At 36.4% G+C, this 13,127-nt stretch overlaps 2 protein-coding genes across 7 annotated transcripts in view; one reads left to right on the top strand and one right to left on the bottom strand.

Moving 5' to 3' along the window:
* Positions 1–13,127, top strand: part of LHCGR (luteinizing hormone/choriogonadotropin receptor) — a 119,999-nt gene that overhangs the window by 79,548 nt on the left and 27,324 nt on the right. The gene's annotated exons all lie outside the window — the stretch shown is intronic.
* Positions 1–13,127, bottom strand: part of GTF2A1L (general transcription factor IIA subunit 1 like) — a 42,584-nt gene that overhangs the window by 16,587 nt on the left and 12,870 nt on the right. For all 3 annotated transcript variants that reach the window (XM_011281028.3, XM_045054192.1, XM_045054193.1), the window contains 2 exons: positions 12,482–12,566; positions 10,018–10,604 (listed from right to left, as the gene is read on the bottom strand). In XM_011281028.3, the coding sequence (XP_011279330.1) occupies positions 10,018–10,604; positions 12,482–12,566 (672 nt within the window). The remainder of the gene's footprint in view (positions 1–10,017; positions 10,605–12,481; positions 12,567–13,127) is intronic.

Below are 13,127 nucleotides of genomic sequence, written 5' to 3'. Positions count from 1 at the left end.
TAATAATTAGAGGAATGCAAATCAAAACCACAATAAGATATCACCTCACACCCATTAGGATGGCAATAATCAAAGGAAAAAAAAATGCTGGTGAAAAAATAGCGCTAGTGAGGATGTGGAGAAATGAACCCATTGTGCACTGCTGGTAGGAATGTAAAATGATACAGCTGCTATGGAAAATAGTATGGCAGTTCCTTAATTTTTTTTTTAATAGAATTGCCATATGGATCCATCAATTCCACACTTGGCTATATGCCCCAAATAATTGAAAGCAGAGACTCAAAATATTTGTACACCCAAGTTTACATTAACATTAGTCAAAACTGCCAAAGGGTATAAGCAACCCAAGTGTCTATGGATAGATGAATGGATAAACAAAAAATATAGATAGGTAGATATATAACAGAGTATTAAACCGTAAAAAGGAAGGAAATTCTGACACGATTCAACATGGATAAACACTGAAGACATTATACTAAGGGACAAGGGAAACAAAAGGACAAATACTGTCTGATTCTACTCTTATGAGGTATCCAAAGTAGTCAAATTCAGAGATTGAAAATAGAATGGTGGCTGCCAGGGATGGGGTGAGAAAAGAATGGGGAGTTATTATTCAATAGGCATAGAGTTTCAATTTGGGAAAGCAAATATGTTCTGAAGATGGATGGTGATGATAGTTGCACAGCAATGTGAATGCACTTACTGCCACTCAAGTACACAGGTAAAAATGGTTAAAATGGTAAATTTTTACGAGGAAAAAAAAATCAATGGTGATAATGAACTGTCAAGTAGGTAATAAAACAATGAGATACACAGGGCACCTAGGTGGCTCAGTCAGTTAAGCATCTGACTCTTGATTTCAGCTCAGGTCATGATCTCATGGTTTGTGACATCGAGCACTGCTGACAGCATGGAGCCTACTTGGGAGTATCTCTCTCTCTCTCTCTCTCTCTCTCTCTCTCTCTCTTTCTCTCTCTCTCTCTCTCTCTCCCTCCCTCCCTCCCTCCCTCCCCTGTGCACTTGCACACATGCTCTCTCTCAAAATCAATTACATAAACTTCAAAATAAATAAAATAAAATACAAAACAGAGTGGTACAGAGTGCTGGTAGCAGGAAAACTGGCACAACCTCTGGCAATATACGTAAAAACCATGGAATTTTCAGTTTGTCAATAACACTACCTTTAAAAACATATTTTTAAAAGCAATGCAAATAAAGCATAAAATATGAATAAAGTTGTCCTTGATAGTGTCTTTTAGTACTATTTATAATTGCACTTAAAACCATAAAATACTTAAATAAAAAATACATATGATATACGCATGTTGAGAATTACAAGACATTAAATGACAAAAGTCAAGACCTAAATAAATAGAAAATGTGTCGTATCTATGAACTGGAAGACTCGTTGTGGTGATGTCAATTCCTCCCTTGATCCAACACAAATCACAACACAAATCAAAGTCCTAGCAGTTTTTTTAATTGACAAGCTCATTCACACATTTATATGTAAAAGAATTAGAATAACCAGACAACTTTGAAAAAGAACAAAGAGACTTGTACTCTCTGACATCCAGACACACTATAAAGCTATGATAGTTAAGACAGTGTGGTATGAGTGAAAAAGACACATGAATTCATGAAACCAAGTCCAGAAATAAACCAACACATATGGTTACTGCTTCTCATTAAAGGTGAAATGCTGTAGACACTCAGTGAGCTTCAGACAGTGATGCTAAAACAACATTCATATGCGAAAGACAAAAGAACCTAACCTTGTACTATATACAAAAATTAACCCAACATGGATCACAATCCTAAATGTAAAACCTATAAAATTTTTTAAACATGTGAGATCCTTGCAATCTTTGGTTAGGTAAGATACATAAGCAGAAATTAAAAGGAAAAAATAAGCATACTTCATCAAAATCACAAACTTTTCCTTTCCAGAAAACAGGATAGAATAGCAAAGATGTGAAATAACTACAAATCCTATAAATTGCTAGGAGAAATGCAAAATTCTACCATACATTGCTAGTGAAAATATAATGGCTTTGAAAACGAGTGTGGCAGTTTCTTACAAGCATATATGTATCATATTACCTAAAAATCCCATTCCTAGGTATTTACACAAAAGAAAAGAAAATCTACATCCACACCAAAAAAAAAACAAAAAACAAAAAACAAAAAACAAAAAACAAACAAACAAAAAAACCCGCACATGAATGTTTTTACAAGCTTTATTCACAAAAGCCCAAAACTGGAAAGAATCCACATGTCCAAATGGTGAAGGACTAAACAAACTGTGGTACAACTGATATACAAACAACACGGATGAATCACAAATGTATTATACTGAAGTTATATGTTGTAGGATTCCATTTGCTTGACATTCTGGAAAACGCAAGCCTATACAAAAAAAAAGCAGATCAGTGAGTGGCTGAGAGGGACTGGAAGTAGGGAAGATACAGACTATGAATGGGCATGAGGAACCTCTTTAGGGTGATGGAAATGTTCTGTATCTCAGCTTGGTACTGGTTATGTAACTTCCCAGGTTTGTTCAAAATTCATAGCGTACACTATAAACTGTACCTAAAACGTGTGAATTTTATTGTATGTTAATTCCATCTAAAAAAATCTGATTTTTTTAAGTAAATTATGATTAGGCCTAGGCCCAAACCACATAGTGGAATTGGCTCTTTTGTTTTAATGGTGACAAGTACTGGGAACCTCAAACCACAACATCTTTCTGTTGCAATCAGAGCTCCCAGAGTACTTTTCATGAATATTAAGGCTTATTGAGAAATATTAAAGATTCCAGGACTCTTCTGATTGAATTAATGTAGCATCATGAAACTTTACTTAAGTCAGTAAGGTTCTCTTTACTTTGGGAGAGGAGTAAGATTACAAATCCAAATTTAATATCAGTAACTGCAAAAGGGTTTTGTCATTCTCAACTTCTTCACAGAAGCACTTCCACCAAGCAAAGTTCGTGTGCTTATCTGACTCTAATCTCCTAAGGTGGTGATTTGACCAAAACAGTTTCGTAGCAACATCCAAAACTGATACTGCAGGATCATGAATAGAAAGATGTAAGCCTTTCATATAGCCAAACATCCACCACACAGATCATCAATGGACTTCTCCCTGTCAAACTGTTACGAGGGGGTTTTCATTCTCTCTCAAAAATAATCAATGTCTCTCCTGGGATCACTTAACAATTTCAAGCATTGTCCTTTGAAAAGCCAGAAAAATTCTGTGTGAAGAATTTAACATTTTGCCCACATTTTTTGACAAATGTCTTGGAAAAGGCAATAATTCAATACTTTCGCTCTAATGTATTTGAGTTTCATGGCAGCCTATGAGACTTCTCTTAGAATTATTGGCTGTGTCTTAGCATTAATGTATGCCATGTGCTGAAATAGATAGCAGTGCTCTCTTTACTGAAGCAGCAAAACCATTTGTTGCCAACCACCTCAGAAGCTCCATCAGTTTAGACAGTACCAAATTGTGCTAAGAAAAATATTATAATAATAATGTTTCATAAGATAGCAACTCTTTTGATGGTGCCAATGTGCAAATGATGATTAAAATCAAATGCTAGCTGCCCTGAGGAGCATTCATATTTTTATCCTGTTGAATGTTAAAGGCAAATTACTGCTGATTCTTCTATGAATTCCAGCTGAATGAGAAGAAGTGTCAACCATTCTAGTTCACATGACGTCATCTGACAGAGGCACAGCTTCCATTTTCTTTCTCTCTATAAAACAAACCAGCTCAATAATTTCTAAGATTCTCAGTTTCACCAAGGTCTCTTCAATTGTATATGGCTTCTGTGCCTGGGTAGTACACAATAAACAAATGCATCAGATGCTTCAAGATAAAGTTCTGTTTGCCCAATCCTGCTTCCAACACTTTCCTTTTAAGTTTTCTTCTAAAGAACAGTATTTTTCCAATGGCTAGTAAGGACTGATAGAACTTCATACCTATTGAGATAATAAATATAGAAAAAGAGAAACCTAAGATCTAACACACTTTCTTTTCACATTTTCAAACTAAACTCTGTGAAATTGAATTGCCTATAATCATAATGGCAGGGCACATCCTCTTTAATTCTTAACAGAAATTTAATCCAGGTATTTACCATAATGTGGTGGCAATAATGATTATGTATTACCTGACCATGTACAGTGACAGCCCATGCCACTCTACTCTTACTTGGCATGAAATATACCTTAACATATTTTGACAAATACACAAAATTATTTTGTTAAATTGGTTTTTCTATAAGGAAAAATATCACATATCTTGTTGAAAAATCTTTGATTTAGAGATATTAATTTAGGAGTGACACATAGTGACTCAAAAAATATTTGCTCAGTTAACTGAATTCTGAATTCAAATAACGATGACTTTTTACCTTTCAGAGGAGTATCAGAATGGATTTGAAAGAAAAAATAAAGCTCTTAAAGTTATATATTCTTTTAACTCCCTCACTCCATCCATTTTTCATTCATACGTTGACTGTGAGCTAAATCAGTGGTTCTTAATCTTAACTACATTATTACAAACACCTCAGAAAGCTCTTAAACACTAATGAGCGGACTCCATTCCAGGACAAATTATATCCAAATCCCTTGAGGTAGGCCTGAACATTATTTTTTTAATGCTCTAGTGATTCTAATATTTAGCCAGGGTTGAAAACTACTAAGCCAAATCAAGTAATCATAGATCTTTTTCTTCAAAAGCTTAATTCTAGGGGTGCCTGGCTGGCTCAGCTGGTAGAGCATGCAACTCTTCATCTCAGAATCATGAGTTCAAGCCTCACATTGGGCACAGAGCTTATTTTAAAAAATAAATAAAATGGATGGAACTGGAGGGTATTATGCTAAGTGAAACAAGTCAGTCAGAGAAAGACAGATATCTTATGTTTCACTCATATGTGGAATTTGAGAAACTTAACAGAGGACCATGAGGGAAGGGAGGGAGAAAAATAGTTACAAACAGGGAGGCAAACAATAAAAGACTCTTAAATACAGAGAACTGAGGGTTGATAGGGGTGAGGGACAGGGGGGCAGGGAAAATGGGTGATGGGCACTGAGGAGGGTACTTGCTGGGATGAGCACTGGGTGTTGTACGTAAGTGATGAATCGCGGGAATCTATTCCCAAAGAGCACACTGTATATACACTGTATGTTAGCTAACTTGACAATAAATTAGAAGGAAGGAAGGAAGGAAGGAAGGAAGGAAGGAAGGAAGGAAGGAAGGAAGGAAGGAAAGAAAGAAAGAAAGAAAGAAAGAAAGAAAGAAAGAAAGAAAGAAAGAAAGAAAGAAAGAAAGAAAGAAAAAGAAAAAAGAAAGAAAACAAACTGAAGAATACATACTCTACAAGGCATCAAAATGTGAAAGGCTAAAGTTGCAAAAAATAAACATATGTGCATTTTTATCTTTAAAAATAAATAAAACAAAAAAAAATAAAAGCTTATATTCTAGTATACATGAATGTGTATATATTCTTAGGTGTTATGTGTACAGAGATTAATAAAATGTACCTCTCAGTACAAACAGGACACTTTAAAGTATCTTTTAACTACATTATGACACACACATGCTTAAGGTGCAGTGAGAACACAGAAGAGATATAACCAATCCAAAAATGAAGGGGGAGGGAGTAGGTCTAGAGGCACTGAAGTAAAATTTCTTAAGTATTAAGTGGATAAGCAGTCATTAACCAGAGAGAAGGATGGGGAAAGAGGGGGATTCGGGCACTCGGCAGAGGGGATAACAAAAGCAAGAGAGAGGTAGGCTACAAGGTTAGCAGAGAATTATAGTTTGGTGTTCCTACCAAAGTAGTAGCCATGAAATGAAGGAAAAGAAACTAAGAAACTCTGGCAGAGAGAGAACATGGAAGTCCCTGCATACCACATTAAGGAGCTTGAACTTTACCTTGTAGGCGATAAGCCATCAGTGACATGTATAGCAGGCTGCATTCTGGGTAAAGCTCTGGCAGCCATAAGAAGCTATAAGATAATAGCTAACATGCTCTGAACACAACCATGTGCTAGGTAGTGTGCTGCTGAACACTTCCCCCTGATCATCTTCTGCAATCCTCCCACAGTGACTCCATGGTAGACACCACTACCTTTATTATGAGTGAGGAAACAATAGGTTGCCAAGTCACATAGTTATTAAGGGAAACAGAAGGGATCAACAATTTGGTCCCCAGAAGCCTAGGCCTTTAACCTCTAAAATGGATCGACTGGGAAGGCTAGAGTGAAAAAAAAGCAAAGACTACAGACTAAAAATTTAGTTAGGAGACTATTACATTATCTCAAATGAGAGACAATTAGGACAACAGCAAGAGATGGAGAAGAGGGAAAAGATTCCAGAAATATTTAGTATTAAAGTTATAAATAAATAAGTTATCAAAATGACATGATTCAGTCTTAAAAAGGAATGAAATTTTGACACATGCTATGACATGGATAAACCTTGAAAATCTTCTGCTAAGTAAAATAAGCCAATCACAAAAGGATAAATATTTTATGATTCCAGTTATGAGGTGTCAAATTCATAAAGACCGATAGTAGAATGGAAGTTATCAGGGGGTAAATGAAGGGGTTAATGGGAAGGTACTGTATAATGGGTACAGAGATTTGGTGTCAGACAATGAAAAAGTTCTAGAGATGGACAGTAGTGATGGTTGCTCAACAATGAATGTACTTAATGCCACTAAACTGTATACCTAAAAATGGTTAAAATGGTAAACTGTATGTTGTATATATTTTGCAGCAATTTAAAAGAACATTTTTAAAAAGCACATGATATAAAGAGAATAGGGGGAAACAAAGAGTGCAAAGGTCACTGTAATCCTTAGCGTGGGAGACCAGCTAGGCAGTGGTACCATGCAGTGTCTCTGATGAGGGACAATGAATAACATTCCGGTAGCACTGTCTAGAAGGCAAAGAGACATGAGAATGAAGCTCAAGGGAGTAACAGGGTTAGAATCATAGTCATCAACAAATAGATGGTAGTTAAAACCATAATAATCCATGAGATTGCCCAAGGAAAACATGAAGTAGGTAAGAGGAGAAATGGTCTGAGGACAGAACCTTAGGAAACAGGAGGAAGACATAAAGAGGATCTCACCAGGAAGGTAAGAGGATGCAGTCAGACAGGTAAATAAATAAAAGATAAGGCAGCAGAAGTAACAATATTTGGAAGTGGTACCATGAGCATGATGCTAAGGCAGGTAAGACATAAAAAAGAATTAAAGAAGATACATTACCCTACCATTTCTCTCCTTCTGCTCCTACTTTTTGAAGTTCCCAAAAAGACCTCATTTTCTAGTTCTCTATAGCATTCTGAGATTATAAACCAAAATTCCCACACTGAAGAATAACCTAACATAGTAATACACACTTTAAAATAGGAGCACATCGAAAATTGTGAGGAATATATTTTATACAACAGTAAGAATGTAAACCTATAAACCTACATGGAAACTTTACATCTTTGGTAGTCTACACAGGACAAGTAAATATGTGTACTTAATTGTACATGTGTAACTTGCTTTAAGCAATAAGAATTTCCGAAAAGCTACTTAAAAAAAGAAAATCTATGTATAATTCTGAAAATTTTATCAGCATTAACTTTACCAGATTACTAATAACTATTTTTAAAGGTCCCTTACTAAGTATTAATTAAAAAACACCTTATAAAATAAATACTTTTGACTATCTGGATTTTTGTGTTTTAATATAGCTCTCTTTTAAAACTAACCAAAGAGTTAATACGGAAAGTTACCCAATTTATCACATGCCCATAAAGCACAACAGCACTAATCTAAAGCTTACTGTGGTGCCAGGAGCTATTAAAAACTATACAAATCATCTCTGATAGTTCTAAAAATTATGAGGCTGGTTTCCTGCCTACTTTACGGACTGTAACAATTTCAGAGACTTACATTACATAGCTTGTTTGTAAATGGTGACTCTGGAATTTGAACCTATTGTGGCTTCCAACTTAAGCTCTCGACCACTATCCCCTAAACAATTCTTGATAATTTCCCTTAACTAATCTATTTCCCCATATCAGAAGTACAAGGTGACATCTAATACGTAACAGTAGAGTAAGTCCTTGAATCATCACACCAAATATCTGCAAAGTTCATACAGAGTTCAGGCAAAAAGTGCCTCCAAAAGTTTTAAGTGATAAAAACAAACACTTATTTTAAATGCACAGTTATTTTTTTTCCTCACAAACAAATGTTTCATAATTATGAGGTTAGCCTACACTTCTTAAATTTTATAAATAATGTGGAAATAGAATGAAAAAAATACTGAAAACAACATTTTAATCTTCATACTCTAAACCCAAACTCAACTTGCTAAAAGAGACTTGCTAACAGCTTTTGAACAGGCTTCATCAAACATCTGAAACATTCTCAAACAGGTCAGTTTCTGATAGTCCCTGTCTTCATCCACTGCCCTTCACTGCACCCTTTATCCTTCCCTTCTACCTAGGAAAATGTTTTATTTTTTTTTTTTAACGTTTATTTATTTTTGAGACACAGAGAGAGACAGAGCATGAACGGGGGAGGGTCAGAGAGAGGGAGACACAGAATCTGAAACAGGCTCCAGGCTCTCAGCTGTCAGCACAGAGCCCGACGCGGGGCTCGAACTCATGGACCGCGAAATCATGACCTGAGCCGAAGTCGGCTGCTTAACCAACTGAGCCACCCAGGCACCCCTAGGAAAATGTTAAAGTAGCACTTAACTATGCATTGCTACAGATCTGTACAGCAGTTCTAGACGACCACTGAACTATTAGCTAGAGACACAAACATTTAATTAGTTGTCATAGGTCACTAAACTGTATAAATAGAATCAGCTTTATTACCTATTTTACATTTGTAAAAAGAAAGCAAGATTTTTAATTTTTAAGATTTTTGAGAGAGACAGAGAGACAGAGCATGAGTGGGGGAGGAATAAAGAGAGAGGGAGATACAGAATACAAAGCAGGCTCCAGGCTCTGAGCTGTCAGCACAGAGCCCAACATGGGGCTCGAACCCATGATCTGTGACTTCATGACCTGAGCCAAAGTCAGACAGTCAACCAACTGAGCCACCCAGGTGCCCCGCAAGATTTTTTTTTTAATTTTGCCATCCAAAATTCTCCATGAATTGGTCTTCCTTCACTATGAATTCCTTGGAAATTAATAATTCAAACCTATTTTTCACATGCAAAGTTAATTAGAAGCTATTTTTTTAGTAGTCTGAATTTCCAAAGATATTAACTGGTATTTCAGCAAGCAGAGAGAAATAAAATATTAGCAAGATAAGGGAAAATTTTCATATGGGAGTTGCAGAAAATTTTGTAGAGCAATTGAAAAAAATACTTTGGCTCTCTTTTATGTATTAAGTACTACAATGAATTACCTCAAAATATTCATTTAATTACTAGGATGGATTTCTGAGTCTTTTAAATTTATATGCAAACAAACATTCTCACAATGTAAGGAAGAGGTAAAATGGATTACTTTAAAACAAATACACTTTCCTTTAAAGAATATTCTAGGGGCGCCTGGGTGGCTCAGTCAGTTAAGCATCTGACTTAGGCTCAGGTCATGATCTCATAGTTTTTGAGTTTGAGCCCTGCATCGGGCACTGTGCTGAAAGCTCAGAGCCTGGAGCCTGCTTCGGATTCTGTGTCTCCCTCTCACTCTGCCCCTCCCCCGCTTGCACTCTGTCTCTGTCTCTCAAAAATAAGTAAACGTTAAAAAAAAAAATTAAAAAAAGAATATTCTAGTTCATTAACTGACATTCAAAGTGTGAAATGCTGGGCATGAATACTTTCAAGAACTGATAGCTATATTAAAAAGAATAATAAACAACCTTCTAGAGGAAAAAACAAGACACATGTACTTGTGAGTACCTTACAGCTTAAAAATACTCAGGATGTCAAATCACCAGCCACTGTCTATCCCCTAATACCATTACACTGAACATAGAACTACCTTTTCTGAGACAGGCAGGCTGCTGGTCTCCTCTGTATTTCTTGGCTGCTTTAAAGAATCACATCCAAACATCCTATTTTTAAGAACATGAAGCTGAGTATCAGTCATGTGCTGGTGCTGGGCGCCTGGTCGGCCCGTGGAGAGGGGCCCACCATTCAGATTTTGAGTCACACCGGCTGAAACACTGAGCACTGGCTCCACAGGAGAACCTGTCTGAGAGACCTGTGGAGGAAACATAACACCTGGAACACTGATATACTGAGAGCTTTCCAGCTGACTCAACAGAGCTTCAGACATGATTTCACGCTCATTTCCAGAAGGTACAAGTATATCACTGGTGGCATTTTCAAAATGTTTCCTATGCACTAGCCCAGAATGAAGAATTGGAGGTTGCTGGGGCACAGTTTCTAGTCTCTGAGATTTTTCAGCAGTTGCTTGGAGAGAACATGGGTTCAATCGTGGAACACAGGTCTGTATCATGGAAGGCTGTCCCAGCTGCTGAAATACTTGCTGAACTGGATGAAGAATACTTGCTCTTCCAGAAGTCTGTGTCACCATAATTGGTACACTGACTTTATAAAGGTGACCTTAAAAGGGAGAAAACAAAACCATAAGTAGGATAGAAACCTAATTTCGTTGAAAGAAAGAAAGAAAGAAAGAAAGAAAGAAAGAAAGAAAGAAAGAAGAAAGAAAGAAAGAAAGAAAAAAAAAAAAAATAGGAACCCTGGCAGCCCTTTCTGCCCTTGAGTCCTGTCCCTGTGCTTTAACAGAACTGTCTTTTTTACAATGAAAAAAATAAATAAAAATAAAAATTTTAAAAACTTAAAAGAAACCCTCAGGCATAACAAACTGTCAGGCAATACATCAATATGTTAATAATGGTTATCTCTAGGAGTTTTTATTTTATTCTTCAGATTTTCTGTATTTTCTACAATAAATATCCATTATCATTAAAAATTAAAGAGGTCTCACTTTAACTCTAGTCTTTTCTCACTATTGCTCATATGGCACATTTTGCGATACATACAGGCCACCAGTATTTAATCCACAGAAGTATTGCATTGTTTGATAAATTACAATGTTACCAACCCAAATTGGGATTTTAACAAACATAATCATGGAGAATGTATTTCAGATATTTAAGATATACCATGTAATGACTCTAAGACAAGGCTATCCAAAAGGAGTTTAATAATTTCAAACTCCCCTCCCCCCGCCCCCCACATTTTCATCTTTTTTTCCTCTTTAAAATAACACTGAAAAAGGGGTGTCTGGGTTAAGCATCTGACTTCAGCTCAGGACACAATCTCCTGGTTTGTGAGTTCGAGACCTGCATCAGGCTCTGTACTGACAGCTCAGAACCTGGAGCCTGCTTCAGATTTTGTGTCCTCCTCTCTTTCTGCTCCTCCCCGCCTTGTGTTCTGCCTGTCTGTCTCTCTCTCTCAAAAAATGAACATTAAAAAAAAATTAATAAAGTAAAATAACACTTAAAAGGAGAAGGAAGAAATTATTTTTTTAAGCACTCAGTCAGGTGCTTTAAACTTTGTGACAACCTCAATAATAGGTATGATTCTTTTTCAAATCAAGAAATGGTACTCTGGGGTACCTGGGTGGCTCAGTTAAGTGGCCAACTCTTGATTTCACTTCAGGTTGTAATCTCACAGCTCATGAGTTAGAGTCCCTTGTTGGGCTTGGGATTCTCTCTCTCTCCCTCTGTCTCTGCCCCTCCCTCTCTCTCTCTGCCCTCCCCCACATGTGTGAGCTCTCGCTCTCTCAAAATAAATAAACTTTAAAGAAAAAAAAAACAGTATTCTGAAAAGCAAAGGATGGTTCATCTCTGAACTTCTTGTATATTCTATTATACTATACAATCTCCAGTAAGAAAGGAGGCAAAAGTTGATCAAGGTAATGTTGAGTTTTTCCTGATTAGAGCTAGCAGAGACACAGAATGTTATTTTGTATTTGTCAAAATTTTTTTTAATATTTATTTTTGAGAAAGAGAGAGTGTGAGCAGAGAAGGAACAGAGAGAGGGGGAGACACAGGATCCAAAGCAGACTCCAGGTTCTGAACTGTCAGCACAGAGCGCAATGCGAGGCTCAAACCCACGAACTGTGAGATCATGACCTGAGCCAAAGTCACTTAACTGACTGAGCCACCCAGAGGCCCCATGTCAAAATTTAAATAATTGATTTGAATTAGAGAAATACATATAAAGCATCTTATACAACATTAGGGAAGATAACTGAGAATAAGTAAGAGGACAGGCCTAGTACAGTGTCTTTTATGGGAGAATGCCTCCAGAACAGCAATAACCACCATTTAGTATTCCTCTTAAAATAAGTTGTAGTAAAACTTCCTATAACTTCAATAACTTCCAGCATACAGTTTATTAAAAATCATGAAAATTAACATCCAGTAGTCAGTACCAGTGCTAAAATAAATTATTCGGGGCTATACTCTTACCAGATGCAGTCTGTAGTGTCACACCTGCTGGTACATGAATAGGATAACCAGGAAGAGTGAAGCCTGCACTAGAGTTTGAGGCGCCCTAGATATGAGAAATTTAATTAGAAAGTTAGAAAAGGGCTTTACTTCTACCTTTTTTTCCTGATATCATGAGGGTAAAAAATAATCTGATTCAGGATAAAAGGACAATGGTTGGACCACACTTAACATTAGTGCTGAGTTCTTTGAAAAAAACAGCTTTTCAATATTTGATTTAGATTATCTCAGCAAGGATAAAAGGAATTCTGTTCTACAGCTATTAGCAATGAAGTCAGTAAGTCTTAGTAAACAGCATGAACACGGACTCATACAACTTGCCCACTACACAGCTTTCCCGGAGTCAGTGATTATCAAAATGTCAGGTGCAAGAACCACAGCTGTTCACAGACTCCTCTGGTCAGTAAATTGATCACTAATGATATTTTAAATTAGATAACACAATAGTGTAGAATTTTTATTTTAGAATAATTAAACCTCGGTTTTCCATTTTTTTAATACTAAATCAAAAGACAAAAAAGTTTTGCCTACCAGACATGCAAATATTTAAAAAGACTGATGTACAACATTCAATGTTGGTAAGTGCGTGATAAAAAGCACTTTTCTC

Source organism: Felis catus, chromosome A3, assembly GCF_018350175.1.
Source record: "Felis catus isolate Fca126 chromosome A3, F.catus_Fca126_mat1.0, whole genome shotgun sequence".
Classification (NCBI taxonomy): Eukaryota; Metazoa; Chordata; class Mammalia; order Carnivora; family Felidae; genus Felis; species Felis catus.
Note: the sequence above shows the minus strand (reverse complement) of the source record. Positions and strands in the feature narration are given on the sequence as shown.